Source organism: Tympanuchus pallidicinctus, unplaced genomic scaffold, assembly GCF_026119805.1.
Source record: "Tympanuchus pallidicinctus isolate F22 unplaced genomic scaffold, pur_lepc_1.0 scaffold5, whole genome shotgun sequence".
Lineage (NCBI taxonomy): Eukaryota > Metazoa > Chordata > Aves > Galliformes > Phasianidae > Tympanuchus > Tympanuchus pallidicinctus.
In genome coordinates this window covers 68,393,156-68,417,345 of record NW_026294769.1, presented here as the reverse complement: position 1 = coordinate 68,417,345, position 24,190 = coordinate 68,393,156, and the positions used below count along the sequence as shown (strand labels likewise).

At 37.8% G+C, this 24,190-nt stretch overlaps 1 protein-coding gene across 3 annotated transcripts in view; it reads right to left on the bottom strand.

Annotated features, from left to right (window-relative positions):
* Positions 1–24,190, bottom strand: part of TG (thyroglobulin) — a 161,928-nt gene that overhangs the window by 99,541 nt on the left and 38,197 nt on the right. For all 3 annotated transcript variants that reach the window (XM_052704007.1, XM_052704008.1, XM_052704009.1), the window contains exons 22-35: positions 23,342–23,512; positions 19,982–20,104; positions 18,475–18,590; positions 17,588–17,696; positions 16,901–17,098; positions 16,182–16,349; positions 15,562–15,627; positions 15,037–15,117; positions 10,911–11,048; positions 9,667–9,843; positions 8,201–8,312; positions 7,638–7,717; positions 5,731–5,874; positions 2,613–2,678 (exon numbers count right to left, since the gene is read on the bottom strand). In XM_052704007.1, coding sequence (XP_052559967.1) covers positions 2,613–2,678; positions 5,731–5,874; positions 7,638–7,717; positions 8,201–8,312; positions 9,667–9,843; positions 10,911–11,048; positions 15,037–15,117; positions 15,562–15,627; positions 16,182–16,349; positions 16,901–17,098; positions 17,588–17,696; positions 18,475–18,590; positions 19,982–20,104; positions 23,342–23,512 — 1,749 coding nt within the window. The remainder of the gene's footprint in view (positions 1–2,612; positions 2,679–5,730; positions 5,875–7,637; positions 7,718–8,200; positions 8,313–9,666; positions 9,844–10,910; positions 11,049–15,036; positions 15,118–15,561; positions 15,628–16,181; positions 16,350–16,900; positions 17,099–17,587; positions 17,697–18,474; positions 18,591–19,981; positions 20,105–23,341; positions 23,513–24,190) is intronic.

Sequence of the window (24,190 nt, the reverse complement as noted above, 5' to 3'; positions counted from 1 at the left end):
TACTGCATGCCTTCCACTTGGTGTCCCTTTCCAGAGGCTAATCTTGTGTTGAGAAGGGTTTTTTGTATGCTGTTCTATGACAAGATAGAGAAAGAAACTGCAATTGGATATTATTCTTGCTGTTACAGATTCAAAGGTCTAGAGTTTTTATGAAAATTTCTGTTAATCACTATTAATCAACATTTTCAAAAGCCCAGATTGAGAAACAGAAGGAAAACAAATATATGACTTTGCTCAATTTGTTTAGGAAAAGTTTCAGTGAAGAGCTCTAAGAAATTATTTGGATGAGAGAGAGCAATTTGGTCTTGACTTTCATCAGTGTAAGCTATTGATTCTATGATCCCTTAATCCTATAGTGACTGCAGTAGAATTCCCCTGTGTACGGAGGGGATGGATGGATGGTGCCTTGCAATCCCTTGTCTCCAAGGAGTTCTACCTTCAGGCAGATTTTAGGATATATTAAATTGTTCTAGCTGTCCCTTGCTGACTTTGGCCCATTAAAGACTCAATATGCAAATAAAACAAAATCAACAAATAAAAGAGATTCTGAGTTTAAACAACATACAAAGTGAGACAAAATCTATCTAGCACTGGTAGAACTGGCACTGTTGTAGATCAAAACACAAAACAGCTTTTGGGTCATTAACATTTCTTTTGAAGAGTATTCTCTAGCTATTTGGTGGGGGCGGGAATAGAGAATTTTAACAGTTTTATCACTAAAGAATGATACTTTGCATTGGAAAGATGATCTAGAGATGGGTATGATAGAAGATTTTAAGGGTAAAATGAATATCTCACTTGCTATGGATAACTTCTGTGCAGCCTCAGAGCAAAAATCAGACAAACAGGTTTAATTACCCTAAGTGTTGTTTAGGTCACTATCTTCCTACTTAAGAATGCAAGAAAAACATAAAAGGAAAGTCACAGAATATGTACTAACCACACTGGTAAGAAGAAAGCTTTAATAAATCATGGAATCATAGAATTATAGAATGGTTTGGGTTGGAAGGGATCATTATGATCGTCTTGTTCCAACCCCCTGCTATAGGCAGGGACACCTCCCTCTAGACCAGGTTGCTCACAGCCCCATCCAGCCTGGCCTCGAATGCTTCCTGGGAGGGAAATCCACAACCTCACTGTGCAACGTATTCTAGTGACTCGCCACCCTCTCAGGAAAGAATTTCTTCCTCATATATAGTCTAAATCTACTGTCTTCAAGTTTGAAACCATTTCCCCTTCTCCTGACACTCTGTAAAGCAGGATTCTGTTTATCCTGCAGTTTGTGAAGGAATAGAATTGCCCACCTTACAAATTACCTGCTTAGCTTTTTCCAGCATTTCTCATAAAAAATAATTTCTGCCTACTCATAAAATAGGAATTTTCCTTTCACTATATTAGAACACTAGAAAAGCACAATTTATACCAGCAAATACACATTGCCTGAACATGAACATAACCGGAAGTCAAAGATGATAAGAAGATAAAACAGCTAATAATAAATCCTGAACTCAGTGTTGAAAATGCCATGATTAACAATCTCCTGCAAGTCCTGTTGCAGCTGGTTTAAGTTAAATGGCAAACGGAAGCAAATTAAAAGGTCTGTTTACGATCAAACAGATAGTCAAGGGTAGAGATGGATGAGACTCTTCAATTTCAGTCTAACCCAAAGGCTAAATTGAGTTACAGAATGGCTAGTCAACCTGTTTTCTTGCTGTTACACAAAGCATAGCTACATTCTATGTATTTTTTGAAAGAATGCATCAGGAAAACCTCTTTAAAATTTGCATGTTTTTAGGGTGTAATAAACACACTGCCCTGAAAGTTCAAGTTTCATTTATTAAGAGGAACCACTCATGCAAGAGCCACAATATTGATTTACTACGGGAATGAAATAAATTTTCTTCCTGATAAAAAAAACAGTTTTTTGGGGCTCAATTCTGAATAAACTTTGAGAGAATATTCCCAAACTTGAGGAAAGCTGTAAACAAGGACAAGAAGCAGTACAATTTATTGTTTTTCTACATCAATTCTAAAGTTGTATAAATCTGCCTTCACTTCTAGGGGTATTTACCCTCCCATTCTCTCAGTTTTTAGGCACAAGTCTTTAAAGGGACAAAATAGGTTTACTAATATTGACTCCGCATTTTTATTATATTTATTTGCATTGATCAGGAAACTCACTGTCACTCTCAGCTGCTTCAAAAAAGTGCTAGAAACACCAAAACAGCAGACCCTAAAGTAATAACCAGATTTCTTGGAGGCTTCCCTTGACAGAGATCCTCTCTGCTGATCACTGCACTAAAATGTGAACACATATATGTTGAAACTCCTGGTCCATCTGCACTTACAAATGATACATTGCTATTTGCTAAATATTTTGGCTCAGATTAGATTAGCACTCTGGCTGACCAAGCTTCTTCCATTTAAATGATGCATGACTAACAAAAAGCATACATGTTGCATCTGAATAAATAAACTCATGAGGAACACCACTTCATTACAGCCTGGCCTTTAGGAAAGCAAAATAAAGGACGTTTCTTTTTTATCTATCTATTTATTTATTTTATTTTTTTTCTTTTTTTCTTTTGGTCTTAACACATGAATGCACTTACCACTTTCTGGCCTGAAGGGCAAACTAACGGTTGGACACAGGTTAGGCACAGTGTTCATCAAATCAGCTGAAAGTAGAAAACACAAAATAAAGTCAATACTTTATAGTGATTCCCATATCATTTGTGGAATGTGAACACTGCATCTTCTCATCACTAACACCAAGAACAAGGATCTGAGCCTACTTTGCTATTTAACCCTTTTTGGCTTATTCATGAAACAGACATTCCTCAATTTATGTATTTATAAGCATTCCTACAAACAGTTTGCAGACTGCAGCTCTTTTTATGAATAACTCATTTCAGTAGTTCTTTGTTGGTTTTTTTCCATGACCCACTCTGTACTCAGTTTCATGCATCAGAAGAGACATCAGATTTTCTGTTTCCTGATTAGGAAACTGGATTTTCTCAAAAGAAAAATTAGGAACAAGACAGTTTCCAGAAGGAAAGGCTTCAAATTAAAATTCAAATACTAATTCATATTTTCCACTCATGAAGCTTCTCAGTTGCTAGCATTTTCCTTTAACATAAATAGCAAATAATATCTTCCCTCAGGCACTCATATTTCGTAAAGTACTTCAACTATTCAAACCAGTTATAAGCCCTCTATTACTATCCAAAGGCGCCAAAGATGGATCAGATTTTTTGTTTCTTTCACTTTGTACTGCACATGCATGCAGCCAATAAATATTTCCAAAAAGTTGTGGGTTTGCCACATTCGATGACATCTGTGAAAAATTAGGGCTGTATCCAGGACCTTATCTTTTTAAATAGTATGTTCACCAATGGCTACATGACTACATATACATACTTAGCCAAACTGCTAGTGTGCTGAGCGGCACCTGTCAGCTCCACATGGTGACTTAACATATTGTGAAACACAGAGTACTTTTCTTCAACAGCAGGCTGTGGACTAAAACCAAAGACCCACCTCATATTAAACTCCTGTTATCTACAGTAAATTCTTCCCTCAGATTTCACTCTTTTACCCTTCAGTGTCAAAGTCGTCTTGTTCCTCTTCCTGGTTCCCAGACACCCAACACACCAGCAAAACTGATACAAATTTTTGTCTGCAAATATCTTTATTTGCATACACATCTGTGCCTTGCTATCTGTTATGGTGGAAAAACATCTGAAGCTTTTTCATTGCAGAAACATCATCTTTTCTTCTAACACTCCCCCTTTTGCATATACTCCTCTACTTCATTCCTCTGTCCATGAAGCAATCAGTATACTTTCTTTTTAGTTGTTTCTTTATCAATGAGAGGAAAAATTATTCCACAAAGTGTATCTATACCTCTGATATCTCCTTCTCTTCACTTTGCCTTCTTACTGCTCCTCACTCTTTTCGTCTACTTTTCCTCTAGTTGCATCTCTGCTCCCTCTGTCCACAGGTCCCTGATATTTTCTGTATTGTCAATAGGCTGTTGTTATCTCTCTTGTTATGCCAGACTTCCTCTCCCCAACCCCACACACTGTGGATTTAGCAAACTCTGCAATTTCAGCGATGGACCCTCAAGTCTGTGCTGTGTCTCCTTGAACAGAGGTGGCACCAATAAGAGGAGATGTTCTAGTGGGCAGAGTACTACCGAAGAGCTTGAAAGGTTGCACAATAAGTTCTTATTTCAGGGACATTCAGTGTGAATGCATTTTACCAACACTATAAAATGCAATGCATTGCAAGGATATCTGACTTAGCTCTACACAATTTGAATGGATTATTTTTATGTCATGTGCACTGAGAATTATGTATTGACATTGTGCCTCCCCCCTATACTCAAAAATCAGTCCTTCCTACAAGACAGCAAGGAATTTAAAAGTAGTGAAAAGTGCTCCTGATTCCTGTTATTTGGCTCAAATTGTTTCCCAGACTCTTTCACTGTTGCCAGACTTGCTCCTGCGAGACCTTCCTGCTTAAAGTGGGGTTCAACAATTTTCTGTCCGCATAGACTTAGCAAGGGGTTTGAGGCTGTACTCCACAAGGATGACTGAGATGTAACTTAAAGCTGTTTCACTGCATGTTGTGCACGGAAGTGCTGGCTTGTGGGGATAAGACCATCAGATTTGCACTTTATCCAACTTTCATTCTGTAATACCATGATTACAACTACAGGAGGTCTTTAGGTTGCGTGTATACACACTCACTTCTATCATGGAATTTTATACTTTTTTGTGTGTTTAGCTATCTTAACACAACTGAAATAGTAGCTTTTTAATAGAATGGTTTTAAAATGACAAATTCTCTGGATATCTTGAGGTTTTACGTTAGCTTGTGGTTTTGACCTCTTCTATTAGCAACTAAAATATGTTTTCATTTTCTTTGACAAAACAACTTCTTGGGTTACCAAATTTTTCCCAAGATTACTCATATTTAATCAGCATGTTTTAAGCTCTTAAACAAACAAACAAAAAAGCTTTTAACAAAACAAAACAAAAAGTCAATAAATCAAATTTATTTTTTTTTTTCATTTTTTCACAACCAGCAGTACTTTAGGGGGGAGTTTTCTATGTTTTTCTTTTGTTTTAATGATAATCTTTCAAAAAGTAATGGAGACTTTTATTTCACTATGGAAAAGAATGTTCACTTTGACTAAATTGATTTTTTTTTTTATTTCTCTTAAGGAAACATGCTAACCTCTCATAACTTTTGTTCAGTTTATTGCCTGAATAATACCACGTTACCTTGGAATTTGGTCTTGACACTTTCTTCACCAAAGCAGCCAAAAGTGAATTTTAAATTCTGTAACAAATCCAAATCTTTGAAGTCACTCATCTACAAATATTATTAAGGCAAGCAGTGAGAAACAAAGAATGATGTCTTGACCATGGCTGTGCAGAGGAATTCAGTATGTTTGGGTTCCCTCATAGATCACAAGTCTCACCAGTTTAAGAAATTCAATTAAACCTCTAAGATATTTCTATTCCTTAAAAATTCAGATTAAAATACACTTTACTTCAGGCATAATTGTCTTCCTTGTCTATTGCTATTCTTGTTAATTGCCCATATGCCTAAAAGTTAAGCCTTTTATGCATTGAAGAGTTCTATGATTCTATGAAGGTTATTAAGAAGACTGAATGTGCAGATACCAGTTGGAAAGTACACGTGCCCTGGAACACTCACCAGGCTTCTGATACCAGCCAAATGGATGTATTCTGACTTCAGTGTCTGGCAAACTACAATTTGAAATTTGCCAAGCACTTCTTGATTCTTCAGCACATGTCTGAATTCCTAGGCTGTTCAAAGTCAGGCACATGATTTTTCCTCCTGCCAAGGAAATATGTGGTTATAGCAGTGATGAGGAAGAATTTCCTCTTCCAGACAGTATCTTAAGGAAATTGAAAACGGTGTGATTCCATTGCACATTAAAACAAATCTCATGAATTGGAAATCAGATGAAAATACCTTAAACATACAAAGTTTCACTGTGGGTGAAAATAGTGTAAAAAAAAAAAATCAGACTGAAGTCAATGTGAGGGAGGGAGATACCAAAGTTATAACCCAACTAAGGTCACTAGGGGCATTTCTACTAAGCAAAAATTTTGAAATCCTGCCGCAAGGTCGGTGTCTTTGAGCAAGGAGCCCTTTCAAATTAATTCAATCCTGGAAATTAAAAACCTTCATGTATGTTGAAACACAGCATTCACTTAACATCAAAACAAAAATTCTGCCTTTCAAGGAGGTAGGGTGAATATTTCAGTATCTAGGAAGTATTGTAGGATTTGAAACAGTTAGAAGTGTTATTTAAGATTTATTTTGGTTCATATTAAAATCACTTCTGAAATTCATCTTGATTACAGTACTGCCAGTACTGGATGTCAGAAATACTACAGACAATAAATATAATTTCCTATGTTTGATGTTTTAAAATCTGTAATTTGTTATACTTAAAAGAAACTTAAATTCATAATCAATTAACATTTTGAATTTCATATAATTTTATGGAAATATGAAGATTGTCTACTGCTTTTGATTTCCACATTCAAATCCGAAAAACACTGGATTTATTTTTTGGTCTATTCTTTTTTGACTGTGTGAAAGCTTTGCCTGCTTGCCAAAAAAAAAAAAATAAATTAGATTTTTCTTCAGTGAATCATAAAGACATAAAGCCTCAAGCAGAGGTTAGCACCCATTTCCAAAAAACAAGGTTTGCCGTTTTAGGTCCTTAAATCAAAATTTAGAATAAAACATTAACAATTTCTTCATTGGCATTGACCTGGATAGTATCCAATTTTAAATACCTACTAAAGACTTTCCTTTAAACACAGAACTTACTTTACAGTCCCTGGAGAGAAAGAAAAATATTTCCAGAATAGTACTCAGTGACTCAGTCAATCAAAGCTCCTAAGGACACTGTAGCTTGTTCCTATGAAGATTTCTGCTGATTTATAGAAAGCATAGTGTGACAATACCCTTAACTTAGCCATCTCAGGTCAGTAAAATATGCTTGTTTGACTTTTAAAATGCTTTCCAGTAACACATACTTGCTAAAATACTAAGTGTGAGAGGGTAAGCAACCTCCATCTCTCTCCAACTATGCTTCCTCAAGTAAATGAGCAGGAAAATTCAGATATACAACAAAAAAATCAGAACAAAAAAATCTAAGCTATCACAGAGTAACTACGGACATTGTGTTCTTAACCTGCATTTAATTTCAGAAATACTTAGGTTTCTGATAAGGTTTTGAAAAAAAAAGTGAAACAACAAAAATCACAAAAAGAAGTCAAATATATTGGAAGAGAAGCCAATACATAAGAAATAACAGCTTCCTACAGTTTTATATGCTTGAATATCACACTATTGGAACTGTGGCCTCTCCAGAAATCCTTTTCCTAAAGTTTGCATAATAATTTCTGATAATTTGAGCATGTTCATTGGGGTGAACTCTTGAAAAGGGTCATCATTACTCAAAAAAGTGTTAAAAAGAGTTAAGATCAGCAAGGGCTTTTAAGGGTGCCTTTTGTAGGAAAAGAGTAGTAAAGTTTGGAATATGAAGATTGAAAACATTTTTTTTAATATTAAAAAAATACCTGACAGCTGATTGACATTTAAAAATCCAAATCCTGTGCAACAGGGGTCAGCATCACACCAACGCTCACACTCAAAAAAGCTGAAAACAGAAAAACATCATTATTTTAATATCATTAGTTGTCTGCTTCTGTCCTAGAGAAGGGATGATGGAATATTGCATATAAAGGAGACACCAAGAACCTGTAGTGATGCCTCATGGCTCTTTCTGCTGTATAGACATTTCTGCACATTTTCTATTTTCTATTTTCTATTTTCTATTTCTATTTCTATTTATTTTAGAATATTTTGATATTTTGATTCAATTTTCTGAATACTTTGCTATCTGCATCAATTATTTTTATGTGTTATTGACAAGATATAAAATTCATAATGAATTAGATACTTTGTTATTTTTATCTCAATTATAAATTTCCTTTGTATGCCATTTTTCTTTGTTAAATATTCTCTCGAATAAATAATGCTATTTTTGTAGCACCTGATCCCCCTCAGTTATAGAACATGGCCTTTGTACTCAAAACATAGTTAAAATTTCAGTAAAAACAAAGATTCAGTGATGTCCTACCCATTTGAAACTGCTTTTCTGCTCATGTCAGTCACATTCCTCACTGAGATTCCTGTTGCTTTCTGGAATGGTACACGTCTGTAGAAGCTCTTCACAGTGCTTCTCAGAGTGACTGGTACAGAAAAGGGAAATAAAATTGGGGAAAAGATCATTTTCTCTTTCTAATTTATACATATTTGTCAAGGAATGACATTGTAAGTGTAAAGCTTATGTTTCTATGCCTTTGTCAATTAAAAAGCATTTTTTATACTATTTGTAGAAAACTGGCAATTATGTCTAAAGATGAACAAAAATCCAACAAGGTTTTAAAGGTTGAAGAAAGCACATTGCCAAGGAAAAACTTCTAAGGGCTTCAGTTTTTTATCTGTACTGACATGACTCAATCATCTTGGTCCGAAAACTGGATAATAGTTATACGTTTGAGGAATCCTTTGTGTATGCTCATGTATAATTCTGTGCTGTAGTTTGGGGCTCCCCAGCAAGACATGAATTAATCATTTAGTTCTGTGGATATCTATATTTTTTGCAGAAAAACTACAGATTCCCATGGAGTGAGAACAGGCTTGTTTGTCTCACTTTCCTCATGTGAGCACTAGGAGAAAACCAAGAAGTCAAACTCCTCAAGCATTCAAAAAACAGAGGTTAGAATCCTTAAGTGTATAACTCTAAATTTGTTTTATTTATACATATATTCAACAAGAACGCATTCATGTTCTTCCAATTTTTGTATTGCTTAACTATCATGGAAATTTTAATAGAAAATGAAAGTATTGACATCCCTATTATGGTCTGAATCCGTCTATATTATAAAGAAGCCTAAGATTGGTACACAGATTATCTGAACTACCCTTGGCCTCTTTGAATTGAGAACAGCTAAAGCAGAGAATGGAATTTGTAATTAATATCTTTCCACTAGACACTGAAATGTGGTACCAGCACTTCTACAACTCCTCTTCAGGGAGTTGTAAAGAATGTTAAGGTCTCCCCTTAGCCTGCCCTTCCCCAGACTGAATCATCTCAGTTCCCTCTGTCACTGCCTGTAAGTCTTGTGCTCCAGTCCCCTTCACAGCTTTGCTGCCCTTCTCTGAACATACTCCAGGTCCTCAGTGTCTTTCTTGTAGAGAGGGACCCAAAACTGAAACAGCACTAGAGGTGTGGCCTCAACAGATTTGGTTACAGCGGGACAATCACCTCCCTGCTCCTGCTGGCAGCACTATCTCTCATATAAGCCAGGATGCTGTTCACCTTATTGGCTACTTGGGTACACTGCTGAGTCAAACTCAGCCAAGCATTGACCAACACCTCCAGCTCCGTTACCTCAACACAGTCTTCCCTTGTATCATCATATCCCAGTACTCATTCAGGCTTTTTATCTCAGAGTCAAAATGGAAAATTGAAATTATTTTGGCTTGAATTGCCAATTCAATAATAATGTATGCATTACAAATTCAAGATCCATCACTTACCTATTTTATGGTACAATGCCTGTGGCTGCCAGGGTAGTTCAGTACGACAGTTTTCCAGCATTTGTTCAATGTTACCATCACAAATCTGTGCCTCTGGATATAGGGTACACACAAAGTATGTGTCTGCAGTATTTTGGAGATCTGCCATTTGACAAAACTCATCTTCCTGTGCACAGCCTAGGAGGCAAAGCCACTAGAAGTTAGGCACACTAGGGTGTGTTCCTCTCTCTTCAGAGTACTTAATGGCATTGATCAGCAAACAAATAAAAAAGATATTATTCTATCACAGTGCAAGTTAAATAGGGACAGATTCTGTTTCTAGTTATGCTGAAGAGCAGGTTTACTTGGACAGCACAGAAAAGGAGCTACACCACAGCTCTTTGGATAGATATGTTCTCCAGGTGTGACAAGCACAGGCCCAGGTTGTTTGTGTCACAAACACAGTAACTTAAAAATCTCTATTTTTTACTTTGCATTAAGTTTGGCACACAAAACATGCAATCAGAAAAACTCTGTCATTTATTCACCTCTTACATTAAATAATGGACAATGAAGTTAAATATTTTAGGAATATTTATAAATATTTTAGGAAGCTTTTGCAATGTTTCTGAATTATTATCACAGGACACAAAAATAGACATCACTTTCCTACAATTAACCGTTCAAGTCATTTGCTTGCAGAAATGTGTTCTGAAATTTTCCTTCAGAGTAATAAGTCACTTTCAGAAAAAAACAGAGTAGTCAAATCTTATGCAAGTTTAATTCATAAATACAGTGGCAATGACTTCTCTAAAGACAAATGTAAATGCTTAAACATGCACATCTCCAAGGAATTTTTACAGTAACATTTATGCACTGTATGTATAGTGCTCTCACTTCAGAATTCCTGCTAGTCAGAGCTAGACATTCTTCTCTGTTTATCATATCCAAAACATGCTTTATTCTTGAAACACCTTGTTTTACCTTCTCATTTTACCACTGTAGGCAGTGTATTTCCTAGTAGCATAAGCTGTATCCATAATAGGGATACCCTGCTTATGAATGATGAGTATCCTTTCTGTCACAGTAGACAAAGTTCGTAAGGAAGAAATACATGTCCTCTCCCATTAGCAAATTCAGTGTAGCTGAATTCCATGAAAATTTTGCCCTGAAAAATCTCTAAGTCCAGCATTTCTGCAGAAAGATTTCAGTTAATTTTTCTCTCCTTACTATCTTGCAGAATAACTGTCTACGAGATATCTTACGTGTGAGACACCAAAGCATAGCTTCTTCCGCTGAGTACTTCTGCCTGAAGACCCAGTACTGCTGGTAAAGAATAGAGGAGTTTGGGTCACTTCGTATCTGACTGTCATCCATTAAATAGAAAAGATCCTTTGTGGAATCTAAGATTCAAACAAACAAACAAAGAGCTCAAGCCCACAAGAATAACTTAATTAGGGTCTGAAATAAATCATTTTAAGGTAGATAGCGCTGATAGTACTGCCTCTTTTTTTTTTTCATGAAAACTACAACAGATATTAAAAGAACAATATCACAATTTGATAGAGCAAATTCTCAGCTACAAAATACTGTTTTTCAACATAGTCACTATCATTAGCTGTGCATTTTTGACAGTAGTGAACAAGAGCCTGCATGCTGTGCTCATAAAAATCTGCACCAGTAGAGCTGATGGCCAGTGCTGAAATGCATGACCCATTACCTCACTGTGCTCACATCCACAGTTTGGTCTACATAAATGTTCAACAAGCATCAATGAATGTCAGTAGATGCCATTTTTTCCTCATGGAGAAATTCAGCAACACATCTTTGTTTCATATCCACTTCCATACCAGATGCCACACTGCCAGACTGCCCCTCTTCTGCCCTCCATCACACAGAAACGAAATGTAATGGAATATCGGTGGGAAGGTTCAACCTTTATTGCCATATCACCAACATCCACTTCTAACTTCACGGACCAACATAGTAAAATAGGAAGCATTCTTTTCAGAGAAGCCCTCAAACTTACGTGTAAAATTCTTCCTTTCACATCAAAGCAACTGTAACCATGTAAAGTTAGCATTGCCAAAAGTTGCTTTCAGTAACAGAACAGTTCAACTATCAACTAAGTGATGTTTGTGTAGGCGATGCCTCCTTCACAGTATTACAGAATCACAGAGTGGCCAGGGTTGGAAGGGACCTCGAGGATCATGAATCTCCAAGCCCCCTGCCACAAGCAGGGTCACCAACCTTCCCATTCAACACTAGATCAGGCTGCCCAGGACCCCATTCAATCTGGCCTTGAACACCTCCAGGGACGGGGCATCCATAACCTCTCCCTCATCCTGCAGTTATTAACCCTTTCAAAGAGTTGATTCCCCTCCTGTTTGTAGGCTCCCTTTAGGTATTGAAAGGCTGCAATGAGGTCATCCCGCAGCCTTCTTTTCTCCAGGCTGAACAAGCCCAGCTCCCTCAGCCTGTCTTCATAGGGGAGGTGCTCCAGTCCCCTGATCATTTTCATGGCCCTCATCTGGACCCTCTCCAACAGTTCCCTATCTTTCTTGTACTGGAGGCTCCACACAAAGACGCAGTACTCCAGATGGGGCCTCACAAGAACAGAGTAGAGGGAGACAATCACCTCCCCGTCCCTGTTGGCCACCCCTTCTTGGATGGAGCCCAGGACACCATTTGCCTTCCGAGCTGCAAGGGCACACTGCTGGCTCATGTTAAACTTTTCATCTATCAAGTTCTCCAGGTCCTTCTCCACAGGGCTGCTCTCAAGGACTGCTCCTTCCAGTCTGTATGGATGCCTGGGATTCCTCCAGCCAAGGTGCAAAACTCTGCACTTTTCCATGTTGAACCTCACCAGGTTCACCTGGGCCCATCTTTCTAGTCTCCCAAGGTCCCTGTGAATAGCATCCCTTCCTTCTACCATGTCAACCGCACCACTCAGCTTGGTGTCATTAGCAAACTAGCTGAAGGTGCACTCAATTCCCTTGATGTCATTGATAAGATGTTAAAGAGCACCAGTCCCAAGACAGACCCCTTGGGGATGCCTCTCGTTACCAGCCTCCACCCGGACACAGAGCCATTGATGACCACCCTCTGTCTGCAGCCTTTCAACTTCTTATCCATCAGGTCGTCCACCCATCAAATCCACATCCCTCCAGTTTGGAGATAAGGATGTGGTGGAGGACCATGTCAAAGGCCTTGCTCAAGTCCAGGTAAATGACATCGGTCGCCTTTCCCTTGTCCACCGATGCCATCACTCCATCATAGAAGGCCACCAGATTGGTCAGTGCTGTTCCTTGCTGAACTGCACTGAACAACACAGCACTGCAAGACACCATTTGGACATATTTGGACACCAAAGCAACCAAATAGATAAACAATAACAAAAACCAAACAAAAAAACAGAAGAAAGAATCACAGCTCCTAGAAATAAGATGTCTCTACTCTGCCATGCAAAACATCTGTTTAACAGTGAATAATACTGCTCTAGGGGATACCTTGACCAATCTAGTTTTATTGATCCAAAATACAGCTGTTTCCTTATATTCACTTGGGAAGCATTTACACCTATTTGTTAAATGTTTTCTTAACAGGCTTAATATCTCTTTCAGTTATTTAACGTATTTCTCCTAGTTTAGGCTCCCACAGACCTATTTAAATAATTCCTTCTGTCTATAGCCTCTGATACTTAGACATCTATACACTGCCCTCATATCTCTCTGAAACAATCACAGGTAGCTAAGGATGTTTTAAAATCAGTGCCTTTAAATAAGGGTCCAACAACAATATTCAGAGAAACACTCTTCTTTGCTGTCTTACAAATTCCTCCACAAACACCTTTCTATTTATTGAACATCATCAGCAGTTCTCACAACCAGCTACTCCTGCATTGTGAGTTTCTTTTTATTTAAAACTGGATGCACTAAGACAGCCAGACAAAAATATGAAAACAGAAAACCAAAGACACATAACTGCAGCTGAAATGCTGAAGCATCTAAATGCATCTAATAACATGCTGGGAAGTGCACTGGGATAGAATTATAGAATCATTATGTTGGAAAAGACCTCCAAGATCATCCAGCTACTGATCCATCATCATCATTCCCACTAAATCCACAATCACAAGTGCCCACAAGTATTTTCTATAATCAGAAATCATCAGATTTCCATCAGAAAACAGAAAATATATACTAAAACATGCTCTAAACATGATCATGAATAATAAAAGCTCTGTAAACATTTTCCCTAACTTATCCATAATGTTTCTGAGAAGGTGATTTGTAAGTCTTGTTACCACATAGTTTCAACCTCTGCTTCTCTTGAAACCATTTTTGCCATAGCTGAGATTAAAGCATGAAGGAAGAAGCTGCATTCTTTGCATAACTACCAGTTTTAATGACATTATCGGCCACAGCAAGGAAAAAGGGGAGCCCTGAGGGCTAATCTCATGCTCTGGCAGGCAAATGCAAAGAGAAGTTTATCCACCATATTAAGTGCAGCTCTTCCTTTTCAAGTCTAGACTTAAAAACACCACTAATTGCATATAAGTGCCATTAGGTAAACAGACATTTTAATTCATCTTCCATTCACATTACAGAAACAAAATCAGCAACATACTTTGTGTTAAGATTTTACATGGAATAAAACGCATGCTCAGACATCCAATAAGGTTACTCAGAAAAGATTTTAGCTCATCAGAGAGGTAGCAAAATGCTGTCATGGGGCTTCATTGCTCTTCCACTTTTAGAATTCATGGATTCATAGAATGATGGAATGGCTTTGGTTGGAAGGGACCTTAAAGATCCTCGAGTTCCAAGCCCCATGCTGTGGGCAAGGTTGCCAACCACTAGATCAGGTTGCTCAGGGTAATTGGATGCTTGAAGGTCTGGAGGAACACACATTATAAATGATTTGGGATATACAAATTAGTTAGTATAACTTAGCAGACACTGGAATAAAAGAGGAGAACTACTTGGAAGAAACATTTGTGTTTGCTGTTTCATTGTTACTCCATATTGTCAGTAGCACATGCCCGTGTGCCCACACTAAGAATTCAATCCCTGAGTTTATGTAAAATGTTTTCTCAGCTGAATGATATTTCTTGAGTCTTTACAGTTCATTAAGTATAAAAGAAGAAGTTCTCTCAGCAGCTTTCCACATTTTCTCAGGTAAAAAATTGCAGACAGTGGTGCCTTCCAGGAGGACTACATTTTGAACATCTTTCTCAAAATCTGCATCATATTTCCTGCTTAAGAGAAACCTTTTGTACTTGACAATACTTACATCCTCACAGTACATATATGAAAATATGTGCTATGAAAATCTCTGGTTAAATTAAGCACCTCCCTCTGCTGTCTCCTCTGTCTGCCTTTACTGTACCTGATAACATGATATTGTCCTCTGTCTTCAAAGCAGTAGAATCACACTCAGAGCTTTCAGGTCGGGCGGCCATATCAGAGCCTAGAACCCAAGAAGAATCAAAGAACACAATAATTTATTTTATCAGTTTACTTTTCTTCCACAATATAAACTCATCCTCAGTTCCCTAACTTAAGCAAACATTTTGGAGTAATCTGTACCAGTTAGGAAAACTCCTTATGTAGTTTCTCCAGCTCATGAATCAAAAATTAGTAATGGAAAAACTGAATCCAAAATTCAGCAATTCATCTAGTTATTTGTAGTTACTTACAAATGTCCAAATTATTTGTGGTACCTTGAACACTGATAGGTCAAAGGCAAGTGTTTCCACAGTGTAATTTTTCACGGTATATGTCTCATGTCGGACATTACCAAACGAATTGAGAAAGATACTTCCAGTTTAAACAAGTGGTACTCATATAACACAGCTGCCACTGCCTGTATTTCACCATAAAATTTTATAACAGGCCCTGTGAGATAACTTACCTCTCCACAGAAACACTTGCTGAAAAGTGGTAAAATTTCTTTCTGCCTCTTCTGACAGCTTAGACACTTGTAAAGAAGAAAGTGTGTGTTAGAACAGCTGTTAAAATTAAGCAAATAGATAGCACTGAAATGCATGGAAATTAAATTAAAAACACATCTTTAGAGTATATTTTCCCTTATTTACATCACAAGACCCTGGAAAGGATGGCACAGGTGCCCTGGTTCTAGTCTAGGTCACAGGTACCAAGGTTTTATTTTATTTTCTGTTACTGTTCTGTGCTAATCTGAATAAATCCCTTTCTGTTTTTTTTTCCCACAGTTTACATTTCTTTAAGATTATTGACTTGATTCTGCCTTAATTAAATGCTAGAAGTATTAAAGGATAACATAGTAGAAGTAGTACATTCTTGACTTTCCCTAATGTTCCCAAAGAAAGGTAAGTCCATCTGACAATACATTTGATTTGGGAGGTTTAATTCTCTTACACTTGTACAGATATGGACTTTCTTGAGAAAAAAAAAAAACGACATTGAAGGCACAAGAGCAGGCTGGAAGAAAAGGCAGATTCTGTAGACAAATTAAAGAGAAGTAATGTAAATTAAGTTAATTCATTGACATACTTGCACTGAACACTTGCCCTCCCAGGGTGAAGGAGAAGATTTTCTCTCCTTCGTCATAGCTCAGACCTCTGCATATTTCGTTTATGACTGATGTTTGTGTTGGACTCCAACCGTTTGCATTGCAGATCAGCACATCTGGGGATGTCATCAAGCTACACAAGATGGTACCTAGGTTCACAGGAAGTGAGAATTGCATCACTGCCATAATGCCATTCACGTACATAGAGATTTACATCCAAGCATCTCAATACTTTCTCTAACTGCCAATTGAACTTGTGTTACTGAGATAGCTACTTATTTGTATTGCCAACTAAAAAATATGAAAATCAGAAGAATACTTTCAGTTTGGACTTCTCACATTAGACATTCACACCTAACTCAAACATTTGTAGCCTCAGTTCGAGCTCATACTGTTATCACCTAATAAGATATTATTATTATCTGACAGTGCCCAAAGGGTTCTCAGTAAAATGCCCATTTCTCCACAGGAAAAATTTTCTACTTCAGGTCTGTAATGCATCAGGTCAAATCTCAGGCCTTACTCAAAATCTGCCTATGCCAGAAAATGTCAGTGGTGCAGAGATAAGTGTAGAGCATCCAAAAATGAGCTCTACTGAGTGCTGGTTTGTTGCTGTTGGTTTTTTTGGTGTTTTTTTTTTTTTAACCTCTTACGTATGTTTACCAAAGAAATATTTCATTTTGCAGTGTTTATATAATACCTCCATCAAGTGCAATCTGACTGAAGATGAAGCCATCACAGCAAGAGTCCCTGCTGCAAGTCTGTCTGCAGAAGAGCTGAGCATCTGTCAAAGATGTGCTAGCTGCTGAGAGAGCCATGGAACGATACACACCAGAAAGCACATTCTGAAAACTGGTCCTTTCAAAGGTCTTGAGTCCAGATGAGTTAAATTCTTGTGCTAGGCAGACAGAACAGAAAAAAATGTTTAGAAGAACTCAAGTAGAGAAATGATGATTTCAGAATGACTGCAGGCTGGAGTTGGTTTAAAGTTTTATGGTAAAAGCTAAGATTTAAAAATCATTTCTTGGCCTTTGGGTTTCAAAAACAAGATGAGATTACCAAATGGTTTGGTTCATTTAGAGATGAGTAGAGAGCCAGAATATATTGCCATTTAGGAAAGTATAATACTTTGGATATTCAGTTTTTTGTATTAACTGATGGAAAAAGTCATCAAAGCAAACATCAACAGCCATATTTCTTATTTGTGGGGAACAAGCTTGGAAAGAAAGATTTAGTGAGGTATATGGGCAACCATTCAGCATTAAGCCCTGAACAGAATTATGTCTTCTTGAACAAATATGTTCCCCTGCATCATTGAGATCCTATTCAGAAGTATCCACAGTTTTAGGCACAGCAATCTAACAGATCTCTGAGTTGCATCTGGTACCTTTCTTCAAATAGACCATCACAGCATCTCCCTCTGGATTCCTGATATAAAGCAAGCAGCTGAGACGACCAATGCTAGTGGTAGCAGGATTCCCCAGAGCACCTTGCACCTGAGACAGAAAATATGCATGAAATAAATGTAACCTAACCAACTTCCTCTGTTAAAACATCTTTTCCTTAGCCGTAAACAGAGGGAAGAATTATCACACACAGTTTATAACCACCACAGCTTGCTGTGGTCCACTGGAGATGCTTTTTATCTTGTCAAACAGAAATCTCAGCTGATCTTCAGTGCCACTGTGCTGTGTTTAGAAAGTTACGAGTAGGAAACTGTTAAAGACATAGAATCATAGAATAGCCTGGGTTGAAAGGGACGATAATGATCACCTAGTTTCACCCCTCCTGCTATGTGCAGAGTTGCCAGAGCCACATCTAGCCTGGCCTCGAATGCCTCCAGAGATGGGGCATCCACCAACCTCCTTGGGCAACTTGTTCCAGTGTGTCATCACCCTCTAAAAGCCTTTGACTCGAAGCTTGGACAGGAGGAAGGGACTGAGAAATGATGACCATTCAGGTGACATAGTTACTGACCCAGATGCTCCTAATTCTGACTATTCAGATGAAAGCACTTTTTAAGTTCACTTGATATTCAGACTGCAGGAGTTCAATATGTTTTGAGAAGTGCTGTGTGGTGTTTCATGGAAAATTTGAGGCATTCAGTGCCACTTTTGGCAATGACTGGTTGTAGTTTCTCTGCCAGCTTGAAGGAATTTATAACACAGTGTCCAAGGAATCAGATAATTTCCTGCTCTTCTTTTGTGATTCCTTCTACTTATATTTCACCTACAGTATTACAGTAAACAGATTTTTAAATATGGCAGTTTTTACCAATCCAGAGGTGGTGCAGTTGAAGTTGACTTCAGCAGCACTGTATAAATCACACAATATTTCGGCATCAGCAGGGGTTACAGCAGCAAAACTGCAAGCTTCTTCCTTATCACAGTCTGAAAAACAAAGAGGAAACCTGAAGTTTCGTAGTATTTCATACCTACAATTTTTGCTACAAATTCCTCTGTCTTCTGCCATTTACCTAATTTTTCATACCTCTATGAAACTGCAGAGTTTCACATGTCAGATGAACTTTGGCTTTCAACCATTTAGTATAGCATTAAGTTTTCTTAAGTTAAGTTATTAAGTTTACTTAAGTTTTTAAGTAATTAGATGATATAAAATGTATTTGGGCACCCTTCACCAACAGATGAATTAAGTCTAACCACTTAACTAAATATTTAAGGTCTACTGGATAATTTTGCCTGTGGAAGGTAGGGATGACTCACACAAACCACTTAGCGTATCTGCACAAGACAGTAATTCCACAGCAAACAGGTTGTGGTCAAAATCAGCATGACTGAAGGTAATGAAACATGAAATTCTAAAATCATGCCTACTGATTAGTGTAAGGCAGTGAGCAGCCATCCCCTTCCAAAGTTATGAGCAGCGGAAGATCCTTTTGCCTATATGCTACCACCACTAATAGGCTCCCACAGCTTTGCTCCTAAAACAGGAGGCAAAATTGTTTCCAAATATTTCTTGCATAAAATAAAACAGTTTAGACCAGAACACCATCAGAATATAAACTAAACTATACAACTGCACAGGAGCAGTGAGAGAAGGCTATTCCTATGCTATACAGTAATATTTTAGACTAGCATTGCCATTTGGCAGTGAATATAAGCTCATATGCTGTTTCTTCACTTTGTTGATCCAATCTTTTAATTAAAAAAAAAGAAAATGCAACCTTCTCTTTTATAATAAAAATACAAATTACATACATTGAATACATAGCTTGCCAAAATGGCAGGGGGTTGAAGATTCATGATCCTTGAGGTCCCTTCCAACCCGGGCCATTCTGTGACTCTGTGGCATCTATACCTTCCTAAGTTCATGACTGAAATGCCTTGCTTTTAAGTATCTCCAGTTTCAAGGCTAGGTGCAAAAAATCTTATACTAACTGAATCTGTGAAGCCCTGTGTGTACTCCCAGAATACTTCTAATCACTAAACCATGTCCCTAATTGCTACATCTATACAACATGAACGTCTCCAGGGATGATAACTCCATTGCTTCCCTGGGCAGCTTGCTCCAAAGCTTGACTAATGCTTAATATCAGCCCTTGTCACAGGTTATCCTTGTTATTAGAGCCAGGGTGAATTTATTTTGAATGTTACACCTCTACCTCTGTTCACAAGTCTGCATTAGGAGACACAGGGCGAGGTACCTTTAAAGAGACATAGTTCATCTAGGACCTTATCCATAAGTTCATCATACAAAAGGATTCAGAGTTCTCCAAGATGGTTTCTATTGTCTGCACAGATTTTCTGACAGTTTTCCTTACCTGAAATGCATTGAAAAGTTAGACTTTGTAGGTCTCTCCCAAATGACTGAGATTGGAGTATTTGAACTTTGTCTGACCCGTAAACGAATGTAGAGGCAGGAACTCTCTCAAATTTTCTGAGCACTAAAAACCAAAGACACAAGTATCAGTTCCCATGCTACAGAGAGACAAGGAGACTTTGGCTAGAAGCAAAAAATTAAGGATTTTTACAGGGAAATAACTCACTACATGACGTATTCTGACTCAACAGGTAACAAAGGAGACAGGAGGAACAAAGGGGGCCTACAGGAAAGCTGAGGAGGTACTTTCATAACGGCGTGTATTTCTGTTCTGCAAAAACAGCACAACAATATCTTTCAAAAGCAGTTAGCAAGAGGTGGTCTGGCAGTTCATATTCGGGTGGGACTTCCCTGCCAGCAGCAGACTGATTGTCTCCTATTACTTGCTCATGGTACAGAATGAACTACTGAGTCAACAGGGGGACCAACCTTCTGAAAAACAATCACTGAAATAAAAGTCAGCTCCAACAGAACTTGGCTACAAAGGAAATCTAGGAGCTTAATTCTCATGTTTAGGAGCGTACACCCATTGCTGTCCACTAACTTAAAGCTCAGGGATTTATTGTAGGTGGCGTAGTCAGCATGCTCCTTTTTGACACCCTCACAGTTAACTACAGACTGTCACTTGATTTAAATCTACTCTTTCCAATCTTCACATTGCACATGTGTGTAAGAAGCCCATCAAGAAAGACTATTCACAAATTAGGAAAAGCTCATGGGGTCTGGAGAAAGGGCCTAGCAGTGGGTTGTTAGAGTTTGGGTATTATGGGCAGGCTCCAGTTGGACTTGATGATCTTTAAGGTCTTTTCCAACTGAGCAATTCTATGATTCTGTGATGCAAAATCCAAAGGTCACCAAATGCAGACAAGTATCCATTTAAGCTCAGGTTTGGCCCTGGCTATGCCTTGAAGAATTTTATAGACAGTGAGGGGACACAGAGAGACATTGCAACCACTCTGCTCAGGTTTCTATTACTTATACAGATTTTTTGATACAGTGCATCCATCAGCTGATAAACTAATATCTTTCAGTGAGCACAACATGCTAAGGAGAACGGAAGAATGTGGTGACTTCACCCCTGTCTTGTCAGGCTTCTGCTCAAAATTCCATACATTCTAACCACAGAATCATCTAGGTTGCCAAAGATCTTAGAGATCACCAAGTCCAACCACCAGTCTGATCTACTGAGTCCCACTACTAAACCATGTCCCTTACTGCCATATCTACATGTCTCTTTAATTCTTCCAGGAATGCAGACTACATCGCTTTCCTGGAAAGCCTATTCCAATGCTTGACCATCCTCTCTGTGAAGAAATTATTCCTGATATGCAGTCTAAACTTCCTCTAGCGCATCATGAGCCCATTTCCTCACATCCTGACATTTGTCATCTGAGAAAAGAGACCAACATCCTCAGTACAGCTGTCTTTATTGTAGTTGTAGAGTAAAACAAGCTTTCCCTTCAGCCTCCTCTTCTGCAGTCTCATCGAGCCATTTCAGACCTTCAGCTCATTGCAATGAACACCAGACCTAGATCTTACAGAGCTAAAAAGCAGGAGTCCTGGTTCAATCTCAGCCAGTGTGAGATATCTGCCAGTAGAAGAGCTGGAGGTTCAGCCCTTCACTTCCCTGCACACTCAGGCACAGAGGTTCAGCTGGAAGATCCCAAGCTTTTCTCCCTGCAACAACTGCATAAACCACAAAATAAAATTCAGGGATAAGTTCTTAAAACAATCATTTGTACTCCTGCAGCAAAATAGTCAGGCTAAATCAGAAGCAAATGTCCAGTGTTGTCAGGGCTGAGTGAGCAGGTGCTTTTGATAAAACCATCATTTCTGCTCAGAAAAAACATAAGGGCTAGCCAAAAACTCAAAAAAAAAAAAAAAAAAAAAAAAAAAAAGAAAAAGTTCTTGCACTCCAGTGCAACTGGGGAGAGGCATAAACAGAGCTGGAAGGTTTTTTCCTTCCAAGGAATACAGGAGAACACAACATAAGCATTAGCCTAATTCTACAGTAAACTGAATTCTTTTTACATCTGCAACTTTCAGTGATGCACAGCTGAAAACAGAATGTACATATTTTCATAAAAATGAAAAGAATTCTTTATTTTTATGTTGTTTGCAATTGTTTGCTGCCCTCATTTCTAATTCCAAGTTGGAAGCACTTTGAATGCTTCTCTATTATTTTTCTTTTTGTTTTGCTTGTTTTGCTTTTGTGTTTAATTTTTTAATTCTGATATCCCATTCCTCCATTTTCTCTACTTCAGTAATATGGAAGAAAAGTAGAGAAAAGATAAAAAGTCTCTAATTCAGAGCTTAACATAACATCAGTTTCTGAAGCGAATATTCCATTAAATTTGATGCTAGTTATATAATAAGTATAAAATATGCTGGAAGACTAATTTTTGGGAAAGGGAAAAGTTTTGGGTTTGAGGGTCATAGTTAAACCTTATTGCAAGCAGTCTGGGGACTGTTTGATGGATGACTTCAGTATAGATCTCTAGCAGATGCTTACATGTATAACATCCAGCTTGATGAAGCCCTCATTTTAGATCTTTTCCATTGGACTCCCAACAAATTACTTTCTACTTTGTCTTTCTGTCATCTCTTCTATTTCATTTTTTCTGAATTCCACTTCAACTGTTCCAAAGGCTCCTCCAGAAGTGGTGGAGAATTAGGTAAATGTTTGGAATATCATGGCTGGTTGTTGTTTGTTTTTTTCTTTTCTTTTGTTTTTTGTGGGGTGATTGTGTTGGAATTTTTTTTCCCCATTTTGTTTTGTTTTACTGTTTGTTTAACTTTGTTTTCCAAAATTGTTTGAGAACTGCAATTTCACAATTGTGTTTAAGCAGAAGGAAGTTTCCCCAGTTTGCAAGGACATGTTCACTAAGTCGAATACCATAAAGCACAAGCCCAGACAGTGATGTTATGCCACAGCTATGAAGTCATTGTAAAACATAGTCTGTTTTACAGGATCACATGGATGAGTGATAATTTTACAGCAAAATTCATCATTCTGCTTTGTTCCCCTTAGCCCACTCGTTATTCTTCAGCTCAGGAGATCAGCATACATAAAACACTGTCAGCCATTGGAGAGTGAAAGAAATCTTCTCTCTCCGCTCACAGGAAATGACTTTGTCAATTCAGTCATGAAAAGACAGAAGCAAGGAGCAATGTGGCTGAAGGCAGAGGCCACAAGTATGGGAAAATGAGTATGCTGGCAAACCAGCTGTGGAGCACTGGGTCATTTCATAAGGCAGTTACACTTACATTGGATAAAAACATATCCGAATATCATTCTTACCTGAGCACTCATAGTCTGTAAGGAGATCATCTGTTTCAGTCCAATCCAGAGCCACTCCAAAGTCATCAACACAGAAGGATTTGTTAGTGTCAGGGTCTTGTTGGGAAGGCCTATACTGGCCATCCTCATTGCACTGCAAACCCTGCTCATTGCCTTGACAGTAAGTAATACCTGTAAGCAGGGTGAAAAAAGGAGAGGTTTAACAATGTTTTCCCTGGGCTTTGAAGCATCAACAGGACAAAAAACTTTAAGTACAATAGAAACTTTTCTGAATATTAATCTCATCATATAAATATGTGATGTTTTATTCTTTAAGATATGCTTATCTCACTTCTTTGTTTTCTCTGTAAATCACATTCAGAACATTTCCGGGATTTTCTGTATGAATACAACCTCCCTTGTAATAAGTGCTGTAAAGCAGAGCAGTACAGAGAAGGAACTGTATTTTCACACAGACTTGTTCAGTGCTTATTGCAATGGACCCATGAAATGTTACGAAGAACACCACAAGAGCTATCACAACAATTTTTCTGTTACATAAAAAAAAAATAATAATCCACTGTTGGTGGGAAATATGGTTCTAACTCTCTTTTCTTAAAGATTAATGACTTTGATTTAAATTAGCAGCATCTTCCTAACTACTTTTTAATCCCTAATGTGTAAACAACAAAGCACATGAGATCAATACCTACACTGAGAACACAGATATAGAAATGAAGGTGACAAATCAGGCTGATGTCTTCTTTAGGCAAAAATAAATTGATGTTAGAGTGATTATAAACCTTCTGTTTTATCTCACCCAAGAGAATACATAGACTGGAACAAAACAAAGCAGTTCCTGTACTCATC